Genomic DNA, 26849 nt, shown 5'->3' with positions numbered 1-26849 from the left:
CAATGCAAAAAAAAACAAATGGTACACTAGGAAACCCATGGTGAAATCATAGTGCAACAAGAGGTTGATGCTGGAGGCTACAACAATGTTACCAGTGTGGGCCATCATGATTCAGGATTAAAATTCCAATATGGAAAAAACAGTCAAGCTGTCAACATTTTTCCTTTCAGATAGTGTTGCAATTATAAATACAAAACTTGATGTAAATTAATCAAAAAAAATTCTTAGTTATGGTATCACTGAGGAACTACATTGTAATGGTTAGATCCAATAAAGCACATTTGCCAATCCAGTCAGAAGTACAATCGGAAACTTCTGTTGAGAGTCATTAATGGAATGAAACACAATCCACCTCACTCAAGTTTGCAAAGCATATATTATTTATACTGTTTACAATGACTCAACATTGAATAAAATCAATTCAGAAATTAATCAGAAGGCAATGCTAATCTGCACAGTCCCAATATCTTTAGGCAGTTTGCCACATGTTTATTAATTTGCCCCAGTACTGCCCATAAAAATCTACAAACCTTAGCTTTCATCTTTTGAACTCAGTTCCATTAAAAGTGTGTCAACATGACTATTTGCATTCAAAATTGGAAGGACAGTTTGAAATCAAGACTGATATCTTCCAGAAATGTGACACAAAATACCTTTCAATTCATAGAAGTCAAAACAAAAACAAACAATAACTTCGCAAATTATTTTCGACTCTATCCCTAGAAATTTTAGGCAATTCTTTATCACAAATTAAAGTCTCTATTGTAAATAGTTACCCAGCAGGATCACAAACAGACGCCAAGCCAGGTAAAGAGTAGATGTCTGTCCTTGAAAGCTATGTGACTCCAGACCCAGCAATGCATTTGGGTCTTACCTGTCTCTTCAGTTTAGGGGCAATTTGGGATGAATGGTAAATGCTAGTGTTGCCAGTGATGTCCACATACTATAAAGAAATAGTTTTTAAAATACAGGTTTAGTGCTGCCTACTATGGGCTGTTTTCAGGACAGAAGAGAACTTTGGATTGTTCAGAATACCTAGAAATCTTCCCCAAAATAGCAAGTTAACAAACTTGGTATTTTCTTATGTTTTGATGTCATTACTGGCCAACAACAGATTTTTAGGAAATGTTGATATGGAATGCAATTGCTACAAGTGACACAGGTAACAGCTGTAAAATTTCACTGTCAGTCAAATCAAAAATTTGTCATCCATGTTTAATATTAAGGGGCATTTACACAACTTGTGTTACTCCAAAGTGACTTCCCCTGTTGTAGATGTGCATGTCTGCGACACCGATATGCAAGTCCTTTACAGTTCTAGCCAAGTACCATAAACAGGGTTCTGCCTACGAGGAACCCAATCTGTTACAAAATGGTCTCAAGCACAAATACATCTGGAGATCATTCCTCCTTGTTTGGTCTACAATTCCTAAAAAATCTGAAAGTGAGGCTGAATGAGAATCTAGACAGCTACTTTCAAACAGTTGCCTCAATAAATATGCCACATCCGATAACTGCAAATCTTCCTCTGCACAGTTGCTTTGGTGCTTAATATCTTCCAATATGTGCATCATATGCCAATTGTATTTCAAAGAGCAGGGAAGTTATTCTTGCTGCCCTTCATTCCTCAAACTTTGTTATCTACTGAAACCAGATTATCTGCTGATTTTCAAATCACTGGTTACCATGCAAATAGGCTGCCATAGTTTTTCCCAGGAGGGTGTACTGCAAAAGTAGTTAATTAACAGTAAACAAGATTTCCCGAGGCTGTGAAAGGTGTTATACAAATGCAAAACAAAAACAGGAAATGCTGGAAATACTCAGCAAGTCAGGTCAAACAAACATCAATATTTCAGGTTGGAGACCTTTCAACAGAACTGAAAAGTAAACACAAGTGCTGAAGGGCGGGAGATGCCTTTGATGGGCTCAGCTTGTTTTCTTCTCCTACCCCGTTCCCCCCACCCCAAGTGAAGTGGAGGACATAACCAGCCTGACCTGCTGGGCACATCCCTTGGCTCTGCATTTTGTAACTCCCTCTTTGTCAAGGCTCTATGTTCTCACTCTCCAACTGCTCCCATTCACCCACTAACCAGGTAACCTTGTTTCCAGATTATCCCCACGGCCATTCCAGGTTTAAATCTGTCAGAGACATCCCATTCCCCACTGCAGCTTTACAAGCTTCTGTCTCCTCTTCTGTTCTGAAGGGCCTTCAACCAGAAATGTTGACTCTTTCTCATCTCACAAATGCAGCCTGACCTGTTGAGTATTCCCATGTTTTCTGTTTCAGGTTTCCAGCATCTGCACAATTTTTAAAAAAAAAGTTATAAAAATGCAAGTTTCTCATTTTTCTCTCAGACATAACCATTAAGTCATTTAAACATTTTAACAGTTTGAAAAAAGAAAATTCCAGTGTCCTATCTGGGGAATGATATCCAAAATACCCATTTATTAATTAAATTATAATCTGGCTTGGCAGGATGTGATTTATCCTGATCTGTAAATGCTAAATATCAATTTCATCTCAAACAGAGAAAATAGTTAAGTACCACTAATAGTGAGAAATTATTATTACAAATTAACACCAGATAAATCTTTTAAAATGAAGTGTACAACTTGAGGAATTTGCTTGTTTTCCATTTTTATGAATGTAACTGTAAAATGAACATAATGATTTATGGTAGATAAGACATTATTAATCACTACATACTTACTTCCTATTGAAGCTTTATATTTTGACAAATGAATAATGACATCCTAAGATCAATAAATTGTCTTTTCTCACACCTCGTATTTGGTGCAATCATGAAAATTCAAATTAATTATATTCAAATTAGATGCCTCAAAGTAATGTTTTCGTCAAAATTATTAAATTCCACCAAACCCAATTATAATACACATTTGAGCACATAATGTCCAGCCACCAGCTGTTTATTAAATGCCATTACACACAAGTTCTTATTCCTAGCAGGAATGAGGGTATTTAACACTTTAAATCAACTTGGAAAAATTTACTTTAAATTAATTCAGCTAGCTACAACAGTGAAAATCTCCGACCTTAAGACACCATAAAGCCAAAATAGCATACTTCCCATTGAAGATGCATGGCTCAATTTTGTAAATGTGACTAGTTCTATTCAAAACAAAAACTAATGCAATGTGAATGGAAGCTCATTGACCCGATCTGGTAATTTAATTCCTCTTGCCAGGTATTTTTAGCATTTTTCCTTCCTTCAGTATGCACACAGTATTTTAATTTCATATTCATGTTAGAGCAAGATTTTTAAGGCATGCTGTTCCTTAGCGTAAAAATATCCATTAAAAACAATGTACTTGGAAATCAGAATTTCTACTGGTAAACTTACTTTGCTGAAAGAAAAACAAGTCTCTCTGAAAACCACACTGATGATAGAAACGGTCCTAAAATACTCCAGGTAAAAGACGGTAAGCCACTGTATCTGTATAACGTCTCCAGTCATTGCCATATTTACTCAAGCACCGGTGCTCATCTCTGATACAGCGATGGATCAGCAAGATAGACATGTAAATAATGTAGAAATATGGCAGGAGGTGTCCAAATCCACATGCCAGGCAGTAAGAAAGGGAGCCCATAAGATCGCCAGTGTAGTTAAAATGGCGTGCCAACCCCCAGAATCCAGAGGTCATTAGCTTGCTTTGGTGCTTTGTGCCATCAATAGACAAGTAGGTACATTCAATGTACTCTGGCTTCTTGCCCCATATCTTGCAGTTTCCACCTGTGCGTCGGAAGAGATCCTTCTGGTGATTGGCCATTCTGAAGATGTAGTAGCCAACCAATCCCAAGAGAAGAACACCAACTGCATTGGCTGTCAATAGCTGTACTGGGTTGTAGACAAGATACAGACCCTGTGATGAAGAATTGAACATTAGCTTTGAACTTATAAAGGGTGACATCATGGATATTTGATTGGATGGGATTTATTGCTCCCCAAAAAGAAAACAAACATTCTACACAATTATACTAGTGTTGAACTGTCTTATTCTGCTTAAGGAAAAAGGTGCTTTACGCATCAAGGTGAATGGATCCGAAAGCAAAGTAATTTTAAACCATCTTACCTGCAGAGTGTAAAGGTATGGCAGCCAGACACAGTCACCCCAACCCAGATACCAGCCAAAGTGGTCATGGCAAATATCAATAGTCTTCAGATACCAAGTTTCATTCCAGAAGAAATCCAGCACATAAATTGCCTAAAAGTATAATCAGTCACAGTACAGTGAATGTATCTCCCAAAAAAACCTGAAATATTTCTCAAAGAACTAAAATATCCTTTACCTGCAACACATTTACCAAGATCATAGAATTAGTCACTTGACCATACAATTCTTGCTGTTTAGCAGCAAAGGAAAGATTGATCAGGGTCCATGCCACAATACCAGGACGGCCATTGAAGAAAAGCTTGAAGTCAAACCACTTCCCGATGCGTGGATTAAATTCAATCCCCATCATGTAGTCATAGAAAAAGTTGCCAGTGAACTTGCTGAAGGAAAGGAGCGAAGAAATTAAAAATTCTTCTTTAGATTTAACTATTGCTACAAGGTAATGTAGTTATTATTATGTTATGGGCTGGATCACATTGGATCTAGCCCACTGCCCAAATCTGCCAAGAGACATACTGTACAATTGACTCCCTATACCCAAGAGCCATCCCACCTCTGTCACCTCAGCTTTTGAACTGAAGTGTCTGGAATATAAACGTTTGAGAACTGAAATTTAAATAATTAAAACACAATAGCAATTGAAAAGAAATTAAAACATCCTTAAATCTAGTGATTAAGGTGAAATAATTCAATTAGGTTCCTGCAATTAACTTATTCAACAGGGCTGGTAACTCCATTCAAACAAATGGAGTCAGTCTCTAAGTGACAATCCTCACCAGTGCAAAGCTGAGGAGCCTGATGCAAAGTGCATGCAGCTCCTCATTTCAGCACTGCTGATTGGCTCAAGAGCAGCAATAACTGGGAGGGTGTCACGGTCTCGATCCTCCAGATAGTCTCAAACTTTGGAGTTCAGCTGAGCATGCAGAGGTTGGAGATGTGCTGTGGCCCATCAGATGGGAGTGACGTATCAGTCAGCTCAATACTTGGGTGGCACAGTGGCAGAGCTAATGCCTCACAGTGCCAGAGACCTGGGTTCAATCCCAACCTCAGGTAGTGTGCACGTGTTTGGAGTTTGCACGTCTTCCCTGTGACCATGTGGATTTCCTCTGGGTTCTTTGATTTTCTCCCACACCCCAAAAGATGTGAGGCAGCCACTGTAAATTACCCCTTGGTGAGTGCTGACTATTGCCACCTGACTATTTCCATCCCTTTCCCTTTTTTGTTAGATGGACACAGCTCAACCAGTTTTGGGCCCAAGATTAGTATTCTGATGCCATCGGGGGTAATGGAGGGCCCAGAAGAAATGACTGCCATGTGGTGCAGTCTCACCAGTTTAAAGGGAAGGCCTGCCTACACAACTGGAGTTGATGGCACCAAAGGGCAGCATTTGAATGAGAAAGAAGGGATTAGGGATATATTGTGAAGAGGTTCTGGTCTTGGTATGATTGACTTGGTTAGAAGTGAAACCATGCAAGAACTTTCCCACTGAACTGGACAATGAAGGAGATGAGGAGATGCACTGGACAGAGTTGCTGAAAGCTGCAATGAGGTAGAGGATCTTCAGGAAGGATCGTGCACTACTGCATGAGAATGTCATTGTGGGTCTTGCAAAGGCATCTTTCATTGCTAGATGAAGGGTGAAAGTGCAAGAATGGGAAGTTTTTATGTGCTGACATGGGTGTGAATACAGAGGTAACTACATTCAATGACTTGGAAGAGAATTGGAGATCAGAGTTGAGGAAGTAGCTTGTTTTAGCCACAGGCTAAGAATATTACTGGCACAGTCCATTCCCATTCAATGGTTTGCTTGGCCATTTCAGAGGATAACTAACCCACAACCACTTATCAGTGAGCCTGGAGTCACACACTGGCCTGACTAGGTACGGATGTGGGATTTTGTTTCCAGAAGTACATTCATGAACCACACGAGCTACTTTGACACAATCTGGTAGTTTCATTATCATCTTTAAAAAAAACAGATTTATTATGTAATTAGTTGAATTTAAATTCCCCAGTTGACATGATGCAATTTGGACTGGGGTCTCCAGAAGACCAGTAACCAAAAACCCTGTTTGGATGGAAATGAGGCAGCAATTCTGTTTTCTTAAAAATATATGAAGAGTAATAACAGCTACAAGAGACTAGTAACAATACTTCTTATTCTTGCTTCACAAAGTGATTCACTGAGTCTGCACATTGAGTGTTTAATCTAGACTATTTGAGGGACAACCATTGATGGTAACAAGTCATCACTGAAAGGGCCTTCAAAACACATTGCAGATTAAATTCTTACCAGTCACTTGCATTGGTGGGGAAGAAATATGCCTTCATCATTGCAAATGTTGCCACAACATAGCCCAGGATGTTGGCACACCACAGCAGAGGAATCCAGTGATCAAATATGATGGTGGGAGAGAACCAATGCAGATAGTTGGCATTAGCAAACCAGAGAACATGGGTAATGATCCACGCCTGCAGTCCATTGATCTCATATTTATTGATCAGCCCTGCAGAGTAAAGACACATTTTACTGCAATAATCTCACCCTCACTCCAGTCCCCTACAGATTCGTAACCAACAACAACCTACATGTGCATAATGCCTTTAATGCAGTAAGACACTCAAACAGCCTTTATCTAGCAGAATTTGACACTAAAACACAATAGTTAATAGGACAGTTGACCAAATGCTTGGTCAAGGAGGAAAGTTTAATGAGGAGAGAATGTTACGGAGGTCACTGTGAGCAAAGTGGTTGAGAATAATTACCACACTTCAAAAGCACTTCATTGTCTGTAAAGATCTTCGGGACAGCATGAAAGGAATGTGAATTGTGATAAGAATTCATTAATTCAAGACTTTTTTTAAAAAAATATACATCTGGAAATATCAATGCATCCCTCTTGAAATCAAGAACAATGGAAAAGTATGAATTACTTTAAGAATTTAATATCCAAAATCATCTTCAGTGTTTGCTGTAGAAAATAAATGTCCAAATGATTTATAATGATGAAAACAAAATACTGGAGTGACAAAGTGGAGTGACAGGTTTAATACAGTCAGACTGTAGATTTGGACTTAGAAAAGTAATCCTGAAGTGTTATTGCTGAGAGTCTTCTTTTCCACTCTAATGGCAGAACATCTTTTGGCTTTGTTGCAATATACAATCAAAACAGAATTATGTGGATTTTTAAAAAAAATATTGTTGGGTAAAATAAAGAGGTTGGTCTTACCTGCAGGAGTACATGCACCATCTTGCACACCACCAACATAGCCAGGTAGGAACTTATGACAAATATCAGGCACGCACAGGTATAAAAACACCTGCAATTCATATAAAGTTTATGAGAAAATAAAATTTTACTAATTGGCAATAAGCTATTTTGCATATGTATTTTAAGAATTGTATTTCACGTGGTTTCCTTTGGAATCAGTCATGCTGGAGAAAAGAGATTTTAATGATATGCAGACATTCATAAGCAAATAATTGGAATCATCAAGACTGGGTCTCCTACAGTCTTAGGTGCATTTTTTTCTCTCGAGCCCAAAAGCAAAATATTGCAGAAGGTGGAAATCTGGAAGTTAAAATGAATATTAGAAATACTCAGGCAGCACCTGTGGAAAAGAAAACAGAAGGAAATCAGTTCGACTTTCAGAACTGGGACATTTTAGATATAAAACAAGTTCTTGGTTGCAGAGAAAAACTCAGAAGAAATGCCAAGGTCTGTGATGTGATGGTTTTGTTTTTTTTTTAAATATGGGCTGATAACCAGTTTATGATATAAATAATTGAACTGGGAAATGTGGGTGGTGTGAAAATATGTATCCATTTATTCAGATATTAAAATACTGAGAAGCATATGTAGGAACAGATCATTGAAAGAGGTGTTAAGAAGGCCTACAAGCTACTTGCCTTTATCTGCTAAAGCACCAGAATGTAAGAGAGCAGTGAAGTCATGTTTAAACTGTAGACAAAAATCTAGTCAGAACACAATTTGAGTACAGCATACCATTCTAATTTCCAATGTCATAGGAAGGATGTGATAACACTTCAGAAAGTGCTGTAACAAGCTCAACAGCCAAACAAAGAGGCAGAGAGAGCAGCTTCAAATCACACTCAACAGGTGATAAGAGCGATGGAACCTCATCCTGCATTGGCCTGGTGGAGATGGCTGGATGGGGGCTTAAGACCACGAGGGCTAAGAAGAGAGTGCTGGGGTGACTACAACTACACTTGCACCTCAAGGTACAGATGTGCCTCCCAATGTGCAACAGACCAGATGTGTTGACTCACTGTCAGCCTTGCCTGGATCACCAGAAGTTGGGAGCGCCTGCCAATACAGATTCCGGGTGATACTTCTTGCGCGCTGATTGCTATGGGGAATTCAAGCGAGATTTCTAATGAATTGCATTAAGTTCGGAGACTGGAAGGCAACAAAACCTGTCCGAACAAGATTAGAAGAGGTCATGTGTACCAGCAGATAACGGCTGAGCGAGATTGGGCGCGTGGAAACAGATGCAGTTATGCATGACCATGACACATCAAATCCCACCCCCATTCTTGGGATACAATGTTGGCAACCCAACATACTTCCATTTCAAACAGAATAGAGGCACATCTCAGTGCTGTCGTGAAAATCTGACCCTCACTCACATCTGGTCATTGTCATATTGTCTGGGCTGCATAAACTGGATTGTCACATTCACATTACAGCTGTGGATACACATCAGGTGTATTTCAAATGGTGGTGAAGAACTTGGAAGGTCCCTAAAGGGATTAGGAGAAGCACAAATTCTTTTCTTCAATCTATGCTCCTTCTAACTGCCTCCAGAACATTACCAGTGGTGAAAATTGGTTCCCAGGCCTTATTGTTGAAGAGACTTCACTCAAAAACAGAAGTGGAAATGACAAAACACCCTCTTCCATGCTCTGCACTTGGCTGAAGTTTGCCGAGACACATGAAAAACACAGTCATTTAGCTGTTAACACCAATTGGGACCAAAGATTTGACCCTTCAAAGAACCTCATTGGTCCCAGTATTGTACTTCAGGAAAAAATAGCATCAGCGTGTTATTGTTGAAGCTTGTTGCATCAGAGCCTGCACGTTTCTCAGTTTCAAAAAAATGTTTGACAAAAGACAAATACCATATTCACTGAACTGAGTAAGAGCTGGAGTTGTTACTCAAAAACAAGAAAGTCCTCCTTGCTCTCTTCTGCCAATAATACATCAATTAGATTAAAACTTGATTAGTTTTGTTTTTTTGGGGGGGAAAACAAACTTCAAAAACATGAAGTGCACCATAGACTATTATTTGATTGGAGGCAGCATTAGTCCCAAGCCCAAATTCATCCTCACCCAGAGTCATCTGTTGGGACTGATCAGGTTGTCCTTATTTTCCCCACCCCCTCCAAAAAAAACTTTGCAGTCTTATGGCCTTAAAAACTACATCTTACTGGGAGCCTTGCACGTGCACAACCCCAAATCTCACTACTGTACCTCTCCAAATACTTGGTTTGAGCCAAAACCAAGCTTCCCACTGCCTCCATAACCAGAGGGAATTAGGTAGCAGTTACCCAAGCTTCACATGCAAACATCCAGGACTGCCGGTAACAAACAGAAGCACAGCGAGAGAAAGGGGAGAGGGAAGAAGGGAAAGAGAGGAGGCAGGGTCAAGGGGAAAGGGAGGGTGAGAAGGAGGAGGAGATAGAGAGAGGCAGAAGGGAAGATGACAGAGAGAAAGGCGGGTCAAAATATTTTCCTTCGGCAACATTCAAAAATATTGGAAGTCCATTTTTAAAACTGCAATTTACCTTAATTTTTATGAAATTTGATTGTATTTTTAAAATCATTTTATGGTGCCTGTCATGTTATGTTAAAGATGTTTATACTGTAATGTTTTACATTATGTTGGAATGTTGTAACATTAATAATGTGCAAATGATTATTAAATGTGCTAAAACAAGTTTATTTTCTCTTTTATACTTATTATACCATTATTTTTTTATTTTTATATTTAAAAATTTGATTTTCAAGCCACAGCTGAATTCCATAGTCGAAGCAATTCACAAGGGTGTGAAGGCTCTTGGATACCATCTGGGCTCACACAGGTTTAATGGGTCTAAATGTATGCAACCAGACACTTCCTCCAAGGACTACTGGACAATCCAGGACAGAACACTCAGACTGAAGTTCCTTTTCATTAACCTGTGCGGATTGGGGCAAATTGTACCTACTTTCTCACCTGAAGTTTGTCGAAGTGGTGCAGACCAGAGATCACATGATGTCACTGATGCAAATACACTTAATGGAGTAGAGAGAGTTAATTGGAACCAGGGAAACCCATCCACTTCCCTGGCACCTTCCTGATCTCATGAAACCCCAACTCACTGGATAAAATTAATGCACAAATTGACATTAGGATCATTCAATCTTAGAACTTGACAGCAAAGGTGAAGGCAATTTGGCCCATGTCAGCTAAAAATGGACTTTAGTTTAATCCCACTTTCCAACTCTCATTCTACAGCCCTGCAAGTTATGGCTCTTGAAGTCACCATCTGGGTACTTTTTTTTAAAAAATGTGGTGAGGATTTTTGCCTCCATTATTCTTTCAGGCAGTGGGTTTGAAACCCCCAACACTCAGAATGAAGTGACATTTTCCCCCCTCCTCAATTCCTCTCCATTCTTTCCACAAATCAACTTAAATATGTGCCCCTTATTATCTCAGTTCTTTGCAATGGAAAATAGGTCCTTACTGTTTAGTCTGTCTTGGCCTATTTGTATACCTCTATCACATAAAGTCAGTCATACAGCACAGAATCAGGCCCTTCGGCCCACTGAGTCCGTGCCAATCACCATTCACACTAATCTTGTCCTAATCCCATTTTACTCTTTCCAGATTTCCATCAAATTTGCCCCTCCCCCGAAGATTCGAACAGTCAACCACACACTAGGGACGATTCACAGCAGCCAATTAACTTACTAACCACCGCATAATTTTAGTGGATGCATTTCAAACTTTTATTGGCGAAAAAAAAAATCAAAGGACTTGACACCTGCTATTTTCTTTATAGCTCATTATTCATTTCCACAGTCCCAATGTAGTACAACTCTAATAATGCAGCACCCTCGAGATATTGGGCTGGTAAGAGGCAACAGGATTTTCTGTAATTTTTTTTTACTGTTATCTTCACCGAGACATTTGTCCTCAATCACTTCTACCAACTGGAATATTGTAGAGTTAGTATTATTTGGAGAACAGTGCATCTTTCCTTTGGAACAAATTTCAAGTAGAGCACAATATTTCATCGCTATCACATTATGCATTTATAACAAGTGACAGAGTATAAACTTATTCTCATTTAAACTTACTTATTCACTCGGGACTTTATAAATTGCTTTGAACAGATACACAAAATCCTGGTAGCAGTCCTTGCGGCAGGATGTTTACATATAATTCCAGTCTTTTGTCAAATCTGTGTTTCATTCCTTTAAAGTTGCATTCTACTGAGATTGCCTTGTAATTAAACATTCCTTAAGAGAGGGGACCTCATAGCGACATTTAAAATATTGATAGGAAAGGACAGAGTAGATGTGGCTAGGCTGTTTCCCTTGGTGGGTGAGTCCAGGACCAGAGGGCACAATCTTAGAATTAGAGGGTACAGTTTCAAAGCAGAGATGAGGAAAAATTTCTTTAGCCAGAGGGTGGTGAATTTGTGGAACTCCTTGCCACGTACAGCAGCGGAGGCCAGATCAGTGGGGGCGTTCAAGGAGGAGATAGATAAATATCTAAATAGTCAGGGTATCAAGGGATATGGGGATAAGGCCAGAAATTGGGATTAGAATAGATTTTTTTTTCTTTTCCTTTCTTTCTTTCCCCCATTCCTCATTTCTATTTTCCCTTTCCTTGGAGCAGACTTGATGGGCCAAATGGCCTGCTTCTGCTCCCTTGTCTTGTGATCTTGTGAGCCTAGTAGAGCAATAAAGAATTCTCTTTCCCCACCCATATATCTTTGGCTCTCAAATGGATAACTACACTTGATTTGGCATCAAAATGGAATGGTCAAAGAGATTGTCGGCTCAGGTTTCACTGCAGAGATCCGAGCACAGAAGCCAAGGCTGATGCTTCCAGTGCTGTAATGGGTAAATACATGCCATCTTTCAACTGAGGTTAAACAAAGGCTCTGCCTGCCCTCTGAAGTGGGTCACAAATGATCCCACAGCACTATCTGTACCCTTTCATTAACAACAGTACAAAACACACCATCTCATTTCTGTTCATTGTTATCAGATTGCAGCTTGTGGGATCTTACTGTGAACACGTTAGCTACTGCATTTCGAGGAGGTACAGGAGCCTGAAGCCCCACACTCAATGTTTCAGGAACAGCTTCTGCCCCTCCATCAGATTTCTGAATGGTCCATGAACACTACCTCATTACTTCTCTTTTGCACTATTTATTTTTGTGACATCGTAGTTTGTGTCTTTGCATTGTACTGCTGCTGTAAGACAACAAATTACACGACACATGTAATAATAAAACCCGATTCTGAAAAGCACTTTACCCTCCTGACAGGGTATGAAAGTCACTATACAAATTAAAGCTTTCCTTCTTGTCCCCCCAGAAACTGTTTTATATCATCGATGCATAAAGAAATCCATTCCAAAAATGGGGAGCGGAAAGCACCATGCTTTGCCTTGGCATCTGTCAGAGGAGCTACGATCATAATCCGCACCAATATATGTCAAAGCTAAGAGCCTGCAGGCCAAACACAAACTTACTTGAAAGCAGACCCAGAGAGTATAGATTTTGGCAGCTGTCCAGCTGAAGGATGGAGCTCGAACCCAGATGTCACTGATGCTGGACTTGCCGGAGTACACACTGAGAAGAGGGCCAGACAGAGCACATTGGAACTGGTCACAAGACATCACAAAGTAGAATACAATTAATGGAGCAAAGAGGAGAAGAAAGACTACAGACGCCAGGGAAAACCAATCGACTTCCCTGTGAAAACAAAAGCAGAGGTACAAGATCAAAAGGGGCATTCTCCATTGCAAAATGTTTTAGAGAACCAAATATTTGTTACTAGAAACAAACCGTTACATTCCAAAAACGTGAATTATTTTGATCTCTTTTCCTCCATGGTCCTCCCAGTGCTGCCGTTTTGTACCATTTCATGGGCAACAGTACACGGACGATTTGTTCAGTTTCGCAGTGGCCTTGCGGATTGGCTGGGAAACTCACCTGGGAGCCAGGCTACAATCTTCCTCCCAATGAAATACGAAGTTGAATTCAAGACCAAGAAGCAAAGAGAAGTGGGGAAGACGGACTGGGTCAACGTATGGATTTTTCTGGGGTCAGCGAAAACTGAAATAAATAACAACTAAATTTTGATTACTACACTGTTACGAAACACTGGCGAACTATGGGTATAGGATGTTGTGGGAGAATAGGATTGTGGTGGCAAAACAGAAACTTATCTCAAAAAGGGGAAGGGTGAGGCATTAAATACTTCCTGAATTCCAAGTGTTCAGAAGATAGGGAAGGAAAGAAAGGAGAAGGAGGAATACTGATTAAAGAGAATATTGCAGTACCGGATAGAGAGGTTGTCACTGAGGGGGTTAAAGGCAATCTGTCTGAGTATGAGCAAAGGTTAGCTGCCAACATATCCAAGATGATATGCACAATTTGTTAAGGGCACATGACAAATCATAGAACTATAGAACAGTACAGCACAATACAGGCCCTTTGGCCCACAATGTTGTGCTGACCTTTAAACCTTGCCTAAGACTATCTAACCCCTTCCTCCCACATATCCCTCCATTTTAAATTCCTCCATATGCTTATTTAGCAATCTCTTGAATTTGACCAATGTACCTGCCTCCACCACTGCCCCAGGCAGCACATTCCATGCCCCAACCACTCTGGGTAAAATACCTTCCTCTGATATCTCCCTTGAACTTCCCACCCATTACTTTAAAGCCATGCCCTCTTGTATTAAGCATTGGTTGCCTGGGAAAGAAGCACTGGCTGCCTACTCTAGCTATTCCTCTAATATTTTGTAGACCTCTATCATGTCTCCTCTCATCCTCCTCCTCTCCAAAGAGTAAAGCCCTAGCTCCCTTAGTCTCTCCGCATAATGCATACTCTCTAAACCAGGCAGCATCCTGGTAAATCTCCTCTGCACCCTTTCCAACACTTCCACATCCTTCCTATAATGAGGCAACCAGAACTGGACACAGTACTCTAAGTGTCTTTAACAAATAGTCTTTAGCCAATAGGAGTCTTTTGACAAGGTAATAGATAGATTGATGAGTGTAATGCTGTTGATGTGGTGTACGTGGACTTCCAGAAGGTGCCCATAACAGGTGTCTCAGCAAAGCTGAAACAAATGGCATAAGAGGGACATTGAAAGCATGGATGTAAAGCTGATTAAGTAACAGACAGAGGGCTGTGGTATGTATTTATATTTTGGGTTGGAGGAAGGTGAATGGTGGCATTCCCTAGGAATTAATGTTGGAACCATTGCCTTTTTTGATCTATATTAATGACCTGGACTTGGGGTGCACATAATTTGCAGATGACATAAAATTTGAGTGTATTGTGAACAGCAATAAACAGGGGTTTGATTATAGACAAACCCAAATCATCCATACCAACCAAACTGCCCACCTAAACTAGTCCCATTTGCCTGCATTTGACCCTAATCCCTCTAAACCTTTCTTATCCATGTACCTGTCTAAGTGTCTTTTAAACATTGTAACTGTGCCCACCTCTACTACTTCCTCTGGCAGCTTGTTCACACAGAGTGATGGGTATGTGGAAAGTTGCCCCTCACATCCCTTTACATTTCCCCCCCCCCCCTCAACTTAAGTCTATGCCCTCTCATTTTAAATTCCCCGACCCTGGGAAAAAGACTATTCACCCTATCTATGCACTCATGATTTTATACAACCTCCTACACCCCAGGGAAAAAAGCCTCCACCTATCCAGCCTCTCCTCATAACTCAAGCCCTCCAGTCCTGGGAACTTGCACTCATGATACGTTGATCCAAAAGAAAGCGTGTTAGTAACTTAGTGAAGAGACATCATGGAAAAGGTGAATGAGTTGCAGGAAAAAAAGAACATTACAATGCACTGTGACAGATCTTTTCAGTGGCAAAAAGTACTTACAATTCAAACCTCAAACTGATAGCAGGATGTAGAAACAAAAACAAATTTTAAAAAACATGTCTGACGATTAATCTCAATTCAGCCAGCTTGAGTTTTTTTTGTACTGTCACATTGCTGTTATGACAAATGAACATGAAGCTTTTACTGCAGTGTACACTTGTTAGAACATGCAGAGGATTCTGGTCCCACAGGTTGATGTTATGTGACCACAGGACTAAACTACAAAGCTCCTGAACTACTGCTTAGGAAAATTTCATTTAATAAAAAAATCAGCTCTTATCATTTATACAGAAGTACCATTAACATTGTGTGACAGAAGAGACTGCAGATGCTGGAAATCTGGAGCAACAGACAAAAAATGCTGGAGAAACTCAATAGGTCAGGCAGCATCTATGGAAGGGAATGGACAGTTGACGTTCTGGGTCGAGACCCTTCATCAGGACTGGTGTATGGTTTAAACAGGAGGAACGTACTGGGTAAACATGCAACTCAAGGCTAATGGCACAGACTGAAAATGCAAGGCATGTTTATAATCAAGGATTTTTAACATGCACCAAGTAGGACTGTTTGAGGATATTAACTTTAAAACAAAACATATTTTTATGAATAAATTTTTGTTTATAGTTTGAGGAATGCACTCTTACCTGAGCCAGAAGTTTATGGCTTTTTGAGACCAACTCCAGAAACTTGTATGCAGAACTGATCCCAACTCCCACCGAGTAATGAGGAGATACCCCTCTGATGAAGGCAACTGTTTGATGAGATGTTTAAACTAAAGCCCTGTCTGTCTCCTAAAGGGAAAGGGAATTCTCACCAGTTTTCTAGTCAATGAATATCCCTGGAACAGATCATTTGGTCTTTTCTCACTTCTTAAACATGATAAACCCCAATATTCTACAGGGTGTTCTACAAGGCTACGATTGGAATCTCGATGAGATGAAATGGATTGTCCACTTCTGTTTGCTGACTCCAAACTGATTTCACACTTTATTCCTCATTGTATTTGCGCAGTTGACTTTCAAATCACAGTTTGCTTTTCAGGACAGCAATGATATCCAAAAACCCAATGGACAAGGCCCAAGGCTATATTTGAGGTGCCTTCAGTAATGTTTTGCACCTACTAAACAAACATTTGAGTGTTTAGTGGTCTCAGCTTACATATACCTTTTGAAGAGTACAGCCACCAGCTTCAGCAGGCTTGGGGCACATGGGGAGAGATTCCTCATCATCTTTCTATGACTTTTTTGCCCTTCGTTTTTTGCCCCTTTCCTTCCTTTCTGCAACTCCATCCAGTATCCCTGTCACATTTGGATCATCAGCCCTGGTGGGTCCACCACTCTGTACAGAATCATTGAAATCTGCACCTCAAAAGGAGGTCACTTTCCTGTGTTTGATCTGTTGGTCACAGCACATCAGGAGCTCAGCTGGGCACCCATTCAAGATGTTCTGCCTCAGAACATCTTTCTCATGGTCCTACTGCCCTCTGGGCAGAAAGATTTATCTTCAACTCCTCTCTAATCCTTACACTAAAGCAACTTAAACCTCCTTCCCCAGTTACTGACCTTTCTGATAATGAAAACAGGTCTTTCCTTTCACCTTCACTGGGCCTTTGACAAATTTTATACACCTCAATTAACTCTCCATCTAGCCTCCTTCTTGATTGGCCGTACAACCCTTTGGGGCATCCTGAGCTGTATAGCAAAGGTACAATGGAAATTAAAACCCCTTTAAAAATAAAAGTATTTTATTCTTAAAGCACCTCTTTAATAAAATACTTTCAAATTTGGTTACAGCAAAATATATTGTAAAGTACATTGTATTTTTCCACTTGCAACAGCCCACAATGACAACAAAGTCTCCAACTGCCAATGTCCTGCATGTTTGATTGTTATACTATTTTCTTACCAGGCCCTGCCCCATTGCCTCAGTTGTTTCTTCTCATCCAGACCACCTCCATTTCCAGGATCCTTCCTGTGTCTTTTTACAGCTCCTGAAGACTCTGTAGGCGTCATGGTGTCTGTTACAAGAGGACAGAGCTGAAGGTTGGTTTGTCTGCAAACAGAAGCATCGTTATTATTCACAACTTTGGAAGCCTGTTGCATAAACAGGTCATTGTGGTTGCTAATTTGATACCCAAGAGGACTTTAGTGGAAGACAAACCTGAAACATCAGCTGAGCAGTTACTTGATGAAATACAATTCTTGGTTGTACTTATTTTACATATCCTAAAATCTAGATGTTACACCTTGTGAACAATAACTGAGTCTGTATACATCAGGGATGTTGGTAGATCTTGGCTGACCCACTTAAGGGGTGTACTCCTGAAGGGGAGGTACAAATAATGAGATGTATCAGATCCATGGTGCCCGGCACAAAAGCCTTTCCCTCCACAACTTCACACTGCCACAGAGAGTGGAGACAGCAGAGGAAGAAGTGGCTTGGGGAAAGAGGATCAAGTGGCTCTGGAGGTTCAGCTCAAGAGTCGACAGGAGTAGGATGAAGGAGAAGATTGGAAGATGGGTCGCTTGGGGAAATGATCGCAGGGTGGGGCAAGGTAGGGCAGAGAATGGGGGGGGGGCAGGGGTCAGCCTGAAAAAGGCGGGGTGGTGTGGGTGGGAAGTAACAACCCATTATGGAAGATGTGGAGCAGTGTGGTTGGGTAGAGTAACAACCAAACTGCTGGAGGAACTCAGCAGGTTAGGCTGCATCAGGATGGTTTCAGGTCCCAATGCAGGGTCTCAACCCAAATCGTCAACTATTCTTCTACCTCCACAGCTGCTGCCTGACCCAGAGTTCTTCCAATAGTTTTTTGTTCCGGATTACAGCATCTGCAGCCTCTTGTATCTCCATGGTTACTGGACAAGCAACTAGACTTCTGAACTATTATCCAGAGAGAAGCTTAAATCCCACTGTGGCAGGTGAGGAACTTAAATAACAAACTACTTAGTAATGGTCATCATGGAGCCATCAGACTGTCAGAACAAAAAATCTGGTACAACAATATCCTTCAAAGCATAAACTGTGACTCTAGACCCACCTGACTCTTAAGTGCCCCCTCATTTTAGGGATGGATAAAGAATATTTGTCCATATCCCTTGAATAAATGGAACACTTGGACTGTAGAACAACAACACAGGCAGGGTGGAGCACTTTAATACCAGAGCAGGTCCCAACCCTGTGCTTTTGTGCTCACAGATGATGTCAAACAATATTGAACAACAAAAGCACGTTGCTGAAGAATCCAAAATTACCAAACTAAAATGATAATGCTCGGCCAGTCAGGCAGGATCTGTGGAGAAAGAAAGAATTAGTACTTCACACTGATGGCCTTTCATTAGATTGTTTCAGAGGAAGGGGCATGGGGCAGAAAGAACAAAAGGTACTGTATTGGAACCCAAAACCATCCTGATGCAGCCTAACCCACTGAGTTCCTCCAGCAGTTTGGTTTTTACTCTACACAACCACACTGCTCCACATCTTCCATAATAGGAAGTTTCTTACCACCCACACCATCTTTTCCTGTTGAAACTGCCAGCCAATCATCAAGCTGATCCCTGCCCTACCATGCCCCAGCCTGTGCTCATTTCCCTAAGTGTCTCAGGGTGGGAAACAGGAGAGACTGAATGACACAAGTGGTGAAGGTGTAAACTCAGAAGGTGGGACTTGGCCACCTACAATGATTTCCTTAGTTCTTCGTGTTTAATACTGTCTTCATCAAGCAGGAATTGCTTAAAATAAGCATTTCAAAAGGAAATAGCAAGTGAGGACAAATTAATTATTTAACAGAAGGATAAAGAAGGGATTTGCATTTTTAATCAGCTTTTTAATGACCTCAGGATGTTCCAAAGTGTGATACGGTAGCATAGTGGTTAGCACAATGCTTTACAGTGCCAGTGACCTGGGTTCAAATCCGGCCACTGTCTAAGGAGTTTGTACGTTCTCCTTGTGTCTGCGTGGGTTTCCTCCGGGTGCTCCGGTTTCCTCCACGTTCCAAAGACGTACAGGTTTGGAAATTGTGGGCATGCTATGTTGGCGCCAGAAGCGTGGCGACACTTGAGGGCTGCCCCCAGAACACTCCATGCAGAAGATGCATTCAACTGTGTGTTCCGATGTACATGTGACTAATAAACAAATCTTATCTTACATAGAACAGTACAACACTAGAATAGACCCTTCAGCCCACTATGTCTGTGCCAGCTGGGATGCCAATCTAAACTAATCCCATCTGCCTGCACATGGTCTATATCCCTCTATTCCCTGCCTGTTCATGTGCCTGTCTAAATGCTTTTTAAACATTGCTATTGTATCTGCTTCTATCACTTACCCTGGCAACACAATCCAGGCACTTACCACTCTGTGCAAAAAACCTGCCTCGTAGATCTCCCTTAAACTTTCCCCCTTTCACCTTAAAGCTATCCCTCTAGTATTTCACATTTCCACCCTGGAACAAAGACTCAGCGATCTACCCTAACTTCCATTTTATGGACTTTAAGGACATTAGACTTTTGCCCTATTTAAAATGAACACCATACATTACCATGCCACATTTAACAATGCCTTAATACTCTTCTTAGATAGTCCCTCAGGATCAAGAACAATTTCTTTCCTTTCTGGCTCTGTGGTAACTGATGGGGCCAATGTCAGACCTGCAGGCTTTACCACAGATGGGCAGAAGGTGCTTGACAAGGCAGGGAGGTGGATGGTTTGGGAGCTGGTGCAGCCTTGCTGTTGTTTATTCTGGGCTTCCATGTGCTTGAGGTGTTCAATGCCACCCCAAATGTTTCTTCAACAGTGAGCAGTGATGGGCCAGGGATTCCTAGGGATCAGAGGGGGATTTAGCATTTTTAGCCCCCAAAGGGGTTTTAAGAACATCCTTGAATCTGAACAGAGGTAGAATGTATGAAGAGTAAAATGCAACCTGTTACAGCACTGACTGCACTTTAAAAGTATTTCACTGACTTCGGGATGTTTGAGGCTGGGAAAGATGGTTTGTTTTCCACTTACGTACATGGCACCACAATCAGTTACAGGTGGCGAGGCCACAGAGATCATTACTGCCATTGCTATCATGGTTATCTTTTGGCTCAATTATCAGCTCAAAAACAACTTGGTACTTTGTGCCTGTTTTTACTTGTAGGCCAGATTATAATGCTGCACTGTTCTTCCAGCAAGCCAATCAACAGTACCACAAGCATTCATCTCATGCACTGAAGTGTTGTTCTACGATTTAAAGGAATACCCAACTTCAACAACCGGTAAGTTTCAAAATCCACCAAGAGATAAACTCGTCTCCAACTGTAGTTAACAGTAGGGCGAGATCAATTTATCAAGGCTGTTTTCAATACCACACTTACATGTAGTGTCAGGGTGAAACTGATAACTCTTTAGCAGTGTTTGTCAAATCTTCAATGACTAAAGGATGAATCACACAACACAGATCCAGCAAACAAAAACTGCACATACTGGAAATCTGAATTGTAAACAAAACTCTGGAAACACTCAGCACGTCAGACAGCATCTGTGGATGGAGAAACAATCAACATTTCAAGTCAGACAGCCTTGATCAGAACTAGGAAGGAGATTATAAAAGGGAAATTTTTAAGTTTAAGGTGGTGTTAGCAGGGGCATCTTCTGATGAAGAATCTGACCTGAAATGTTAACTGTTTTTTGTTCTGTATATGCTGCCTGACATGCTGAGTGTTTCTAGCATTTTTGAATTTTTATACCCAGGTCTGGGGTAGGTGTTAAGTCAGTGGCAATCCACAGACAGTCGACAATTCTGCAGGCAAGAATGTTATTATCTAGGTTGCATCTTCCCCTGTGTACTTAATGAATGGAACAAATGCACAAAGTGCACAAGATCTGAGTCACTCCCACAGGACATGACATACATCTCTGCCAACAAGTACACACATTAACAGAAGGAACGGTACGGTAGCATAGTGGTTAGCGTGACGCTATTACAGCGCCAGCGATCGGGGTTCGATTCCCGTTGCTGTCTGTAAGGAGTTTGTACGTTCTCCCGTGTCTGCATGGGTTTCCTCCGGGTGCTCCGGTTTCCTCCCACATTGCAAAGACGTACGGGTAGGTTATTTGGGTTTAAAATGGGCGGCACGGACTCACTGGGCCAGAAGGGCCTGTTACCACGCTGTAAATAAAAAAAATTACTGGCACTTCTATGCAGCTGTCCTGATGAAAATCACTTTCTTGGCCACAGAACAATACTTCCGTATTCATGTTCCAACTATATCAAACTTTGGTTTGGCTGCACTTGGATCATTGTGTGCAATTCTGGTCACTCCATTACAGGAAGAATGGAGAGGTTTTGGAGAGGGTGCAGAAGAGGTTTACCAGGATGCTGCCTGGATTAGAGGGTATGAGCTACAAGGAGAAGTTGAACAAACTTGGGTCGTTTTCTCTACAGCATCAGAGGATGAGGAAAGGCCTGAAAGAAGTTTAAAAGATTATGAGAGGCACAGATAGGGTAGACAGACAGAAAAATTTTCCTCCCCAGGGTAGAAATGTCAAATACTAGAGGACATGCATTCAAGGTGAGATGGGGCAAGTTTAAAGGAGATGTGCAGGACAAGTTTTGTTTTTACAGAGTGCTAAGTGCCTGGAATGGGCTGCCAAGGGTGGAAGCACATATGATAGTGGCATTTTAGAGGCTGCTGGATAGACACACGACTTTACAGGGATATGGATCATGAACAGGCAGAAGAAATTCAGTTTAATTCAGCTTCTTGTTCAGCACAAACATGGTGGGCCAAAGGGCCTGTTACTGTACTGTTCTATGTCACAAGATTACAACTTTGGCAATAATTGCCACAGAGTACGATAAGGTTAACCTCCAGTCACGAATCTAGACAACATTAGTAGGTACCAGGAGATGGAGGTAAAGAGGCATTAATTACAATAGTAATGCTGTATTGCCAATTTAACACATGCCCTAGAGTGGCAGCTTAACATCCCCTGTGCACCAGTACTCATTCAATTTATCCTCACTGTTGTAGCTCTGCAAGACAAATTGTATTTCTAAATGCTTCAATTTTTATCTTTCTATAGGGCTATGGTAAAACTAAAGGGAATATTTGATCAGCTTACCCAATAAGGATATACTTGCCATATAGGGAGTGTGGCCAATATCTCTTTGTGCTTTTGGTTAAATTTTTTGTTCAGTGACAGTTCTGCAAAGTGTATTGGAAAAGTTTTCATACATTAAAGGTGCAAAACAAATTGAAGTTGTTGTAACATGGAAGCGGTTTCCACAAATACACAAACTGCGTACACTTGTTTAACTATCCACCACATGACCATATGTTTATACAATGTCAATGAATTTGCTGTTTTATGAAGCAGAAAACCACAGATGAAGCACATTACCCAGATCCTCAAAAGGAAACAAGAACAAAACTGCAGAATACACTAACCAGCCACTTTCTACAGACTTTCTCCATTGTTTGAGCAGTGTATTATCATGAACATTTAAAGAATATTTGATATAATTACAAATAATAGTTTTGACATAAAGACTAAAGCCATTGGATCGCAAGGAGATGTGCATGGTTAAAAAACTGACTACCTGACAGACAGTACTTGAGAATGGTTGTTTTTCTGACGAGTGAAAATAGGACAATTAAATTCTGCAGAACTGGGTAATAGATCACTACGTTCCTTAATGTATTATAGGGCAGAATCTCCAAATGTGCAGGCTGCACTAAGCATAGGGAAGTGCGAACAACATTAGTAGATTTCAAGATGAATAATGGCTGTTGGAATAGTCATATTCATAGCAGGTGAAATTTAATGCAGAGAAATGAAAAGTGGTATATTTTGGAAGGAAGGGCAAAGTGGGGCAATATAAAAAAAAGAGGCCATAGCTCTAAATGGGAAGAAAGACAGCTCCCACAGTACATCTGCAAGGATCATTTGAAATAATGGGGCAAGTTGAAATAAGTGGTTAAAAATTAAAATCACGTGGATTCTAGGACTTCTAAAGAGCAAGGAAGTCATGATGAACCTTCATTAAACACATGTTCAGCCACAACTGGAATGCTAGACAGCACACATTAGGAAAGATATGAAGATATTCACAAGGGTGCAGAAGAGACTTAGTATTGTTTTACTTGGAACAGAGCAAGTTGCGAGAGAATCTGATTTGAAATCAAGGATCTGATCAGAGTAGAAAGAGAAACTTTCCCATTGGAAGAGGGTCAAACAAGAACCAGAGAAAAGGCAAAGAGCCAAAAGTGAGGTGGACATGTATTTTTTAAAAATAAGCAACATGTGATTCTGCTCTGGAATGCACTGCCAAGTTAGCAATGGAGGGAGATTCAGTTGTGTTCATATGGCAGGTGGATAAGTACTTGGAAGAAAAAAAATAGCAGATAACAAAGATTGGGGAGTGGAGTTAATTGCATAAGCCTGTATGGCCCACATCCATGCTGTAACTTTTCTGTGCTGTTACATGTACATTTGAATGTTTGTGGAATATCCCTATAAAACTGTAGCACTGTTCTTCAGTAATATTTTTAAAAATTATGTTGATTTATAAAGCTTTAACAATAACTACATTCCTTTTGACAAAGTGAAACCTTCCATGGGATCTTTATGCAACAAAATTAAGGAGATTAAGAGAATGTTCCTGAAAAATTATTTAAGTTTTCATTCTCTGAATGAACAATCCAAGTGTTTTGGCTTGGCGTTCATTCCTTGTATCCAGTGTTCTTTGAAGAAAGAATCCTCCAAACTCTCATTGCTAAACTGTCTATGAATTAATATTAGTATTAACCTATGCTCTCTGTTCTGCAGAGATATTCAAAATTAAATAACCTTCAGTCATAGAAACCTAAAGTTAAAAATAAAACAACTTCACTCCTGAAAGCAAAAAATTATTTGAAGTTCGTAAAAATCCTTGCCACTCTAAACTGGGAATGCTGAAAATACTTAATAGGTCAGGCAGCAACTGCAGAGGGCTAAAAAGAGTTAACATTTCTGGTCATTAGAATTGTGGAATACTTCCAGCAATTTCTCCTTCCTCGTTTTAGATGTCCAGCATTTGCTAGATTCTGGCTTCTGCACTCTTCAATGAATGAAGTTTTGGGAACAATGTCCTGTACAAAATAGTGTGCTCAAATGACTTAATATTCCAGTTGTAGTCTCACTAATGACACAAGGGCAACTTGCTTAAAATTAGAATCAAATCTTCAAAATTTACCCATATGCCTGATTAGCTTTGTTGACAGCAGTTTCACATTGAAAGAAAAACTTGTCACAAATCCATTTCTATCTTGTTAAAGGACATCCCTTCATTGTGTGCACATTTCACAATTTCTTCAACGACTTATGCAATAATCGCCTTAAATACTCATTACCCACCCACGTGCTTTTTATTATGCCTTTAGAAATGCACGAAGTAACAGTATGAACTAAGAAGAATATAATGCAGACTCCAGATGAGCTTCAAAGCTCATCCGCCCATCTGGTTTGCTGTTCAGTTGGCTAATTTGTAATTCATTTTATCATTTCCCTTCTTTAGGAACCAATGTTACTTCTTCAAGCCTTCTAGAAATCCAAGTAACATATATCCATTGCCTAGTTCTGGTCCACTGGTTTGAGTCATCTCCTCCATGGATTAGGTGCATCATGACTTTCTAATACAATCAGAATACACCCTGCAATCGCTGCAGAATTTGTGGAGCACACAGTGTGACTTTACAATTTAAGCAGCACTGTGATAGTCTTAAAATTAGAGTCAAGAGTGTAACCTCATTTTACCATCAAGATGAATGGGCCTGTTGGGAATGTTAATGCCATTGCAGTGAAATACCAGTTTGAAAAAATGCTCAAGGCTCCTTCAGGATTCTTCTTAAAGTCCTTCCTACGAGTAATTTACATGTCTCACAATTCAGTTGCTGAACAGTTAAAACCACTTGGTTGTAATTCTGTGTGTTTTGAAAGTGTGCCCAGCGAGAGCTCTTTCGTAAGCAGTACAGCTCAACTCCCAGTCAGGTGATACAAATTGGTTTTGCCACAGCTTGGCTACGACACAAACCAAGCTTCTCGTTTGAGGTTGGTTCAGGCGACAACTGTGGCATTGAAAGAGTTTCTGCCAGCCCTGGACTGACGATTGTGTGACCTTCAGTGCAGGGTTCAATGTCACTGCATGATCAGAGGCAGAGTATCACGACTAAAATCAAACCAGGATCACATCAGTGTGAAAGCAAACCAGCATTACAGTCATTCATAAAAACTTAAAGCACACAGTAAAATGTTCTAAGTCATGGTGTCTGCCACTTCAACTCTGTGCACCAAATTCATAGAATTGTTGTGGTACAGAAGAGGCCATACAGGCTTGATGCAAGATCTAGTCCTACTCCCCAAAGCCTGGCACAGAATGGTTACAAAGAAAGAGGCAATTTGGCCCCATCGTGCCCACACAGGCTTGATGAAAGAGCCATCCAGTTAGTCCCACTACCCCACACAGCCTACCAAATCCTTTCAAATAATATGTATTTGTCTGACTAGAAGTGATTTACTTTGCAACCAGTCTACAAGGTCTGGATATTTAGGACACAACCAGTGCTTCTGAACTCGGTGACTTGCTCAGCTATCCAAAAGGACTTCTAAGAGTCAATCAGACTGCTGGTAGTTTGAAGTAAGGATGACGTATTACCCACTCTAAAAGACATCAGTGGAACTGAAGGGTTATTTTTCAAAAAAACAAAAAAGTGAGTTTATAGTTACTATTACTGGCTTTATACATTCCCTAATTTCTTTGGTGGAACTTTTATAGGGGGATTTTCATTTGCTAACATTAACATAACTGCATTATTGTGCCACCGAGTAGCATTTCCTTTTCACCTAGAATCAAAATTTCCATTGGCTTTACTGAACTGTTGAATAACACCCGCTCTAAACGACGCTTAAAAAATTGCACGCATTTTAATTTACCTCAGATCCTTCTCTGCAATTGCAGACGCAATCTCGATGTTAAAACGGTAATCTTTTCATCGAGTGATTAAATGCAAAGTGAAGTTTCACGCTGCAGAGGGGGAGAAGGATGGTTTCAACAGCAGTACTCCGATGACATAACAATAACCCTTAACCTCGTACGCATCACAGATTAAACTCCGCTTCAGACAGAAGAGTAGTGGAGCCCCGAGGAGAGGGGGCATGCATGATCTGTTAAAACCAACTCTACCCCACAATGGTTGACAACTCATTAAAATGCGAGGAGACTACTTAATCCGCTGCAAACTGCGCATCCAGTCCAAATAAGGCTTTAAATTCTACCGGCAGATAGACCATCTGTAAACATGAACCTTTGAGTTTATCGATAGGCACGCAACAAAGAACCGTTAAAAATGATAATACCCGGGTTTAGCTGCAATATAGCATTGCATTGTATTTGTTGCATCCTTACCTACGCTTTGCTTCCCTCGGATTGAGATCACTTAGAACTGCCTTGCACTTGGGCTGCGATGCCCATAGATACTGAGCTCCAACCCGGCGCTTTCAGCACCAGTCCTGGAAGGCTCAGTCTGTC

General features: G+C 40.6%; 1 protein-coding gene across 7 annotated transcripts; it reads right to left on the bottom strand.

Annotated features, from left to right (window-relative positions):
* Positions 1–357: 357 nt before the first annotated feature.
* Positions 358–26849, bottom strand: dhcr7 (7-dehydrocholesterol reductase). 7 transcript variants are annotated; one of them, XR_007957452.1, is made up of 10 exons: positions 26727–26849; positions 26255–26345; positions 17207–17318; positions 12910–13132; positions 7365–7455; positions 6428–6641; positions 4310–4514; positions 4093–4224; positions 3363–3882; positions 358–2298 (listed from the first exon to the last, which is right to left on the bottom strand). XR_007957452.1 is itself a non-coding variant. In XM_052029497.1 (9 exons), exons 3-9 carry the CDS (start codon positions 17311–17313, stop codon positions 3418–3420), a joined length of 1437 nt encoding a protein of 478 aa, XP_051885457.1. In that variant the 5' UTR covers positions 17314–17353; positions 26255–26345; positions 26727–26849; the 3' UTR covers positions 358–3417. The 7 variants fall into 7 exon arrangements, 6 of the variants coding, with proteins under 6 accessions (XP_051885457.1, XP_051885456.1, XP_051885458.1 ...); XM_052029497.1 differs by having other exon boundaries at positions 358–3882; positions 17207–17353; XM_052029496.1 differs by having other exon boundaries at positions 358–3882.

This window comes from Pristis pectinata, chromosome 14, assembly GCF_009764475.1.
Source record: "Pristis pectinata isolate sPriPec2 chromosome 14, sPriPec2.1.pri, whole genome shotgun sequence".
In the NCBI taxonomy this organism is placed as follows: Eukaryota; Metazoa; Chordata; class Chondrichthyes; order Rhinopristiformes; family Pristidae; genus Pristis; species Pristis pectinata.
This window is presented reverse-complemented; position numbering and strand designations above follow the sequence as displayed.

Excerpts from the sequence above, each read along its gene's own strand:
- dhcr7 (XM_052029497.1), bottom strand. The coding sequence starts at position 17,313 with ATGACGCCTACAGAGTCTTCAGGAGCTGTAAAAAGACACAGGAAGGAT. Across the intron at positions 6,642-7,364 it reads TGGTGCATGTACTCCTGCAG|GGCTGATCAATAAATATGAG; the intron begins GTAAGACCAACC and ends TTTACTCTGCAG. Across the intron at positions 3,883-4,092 it reads CATACCTTTACACTCTGCAG|GGTCTGTATCTTGTCTACAA; the intron begins GTAAGATGGTTT and ends TCTTCATCACAG.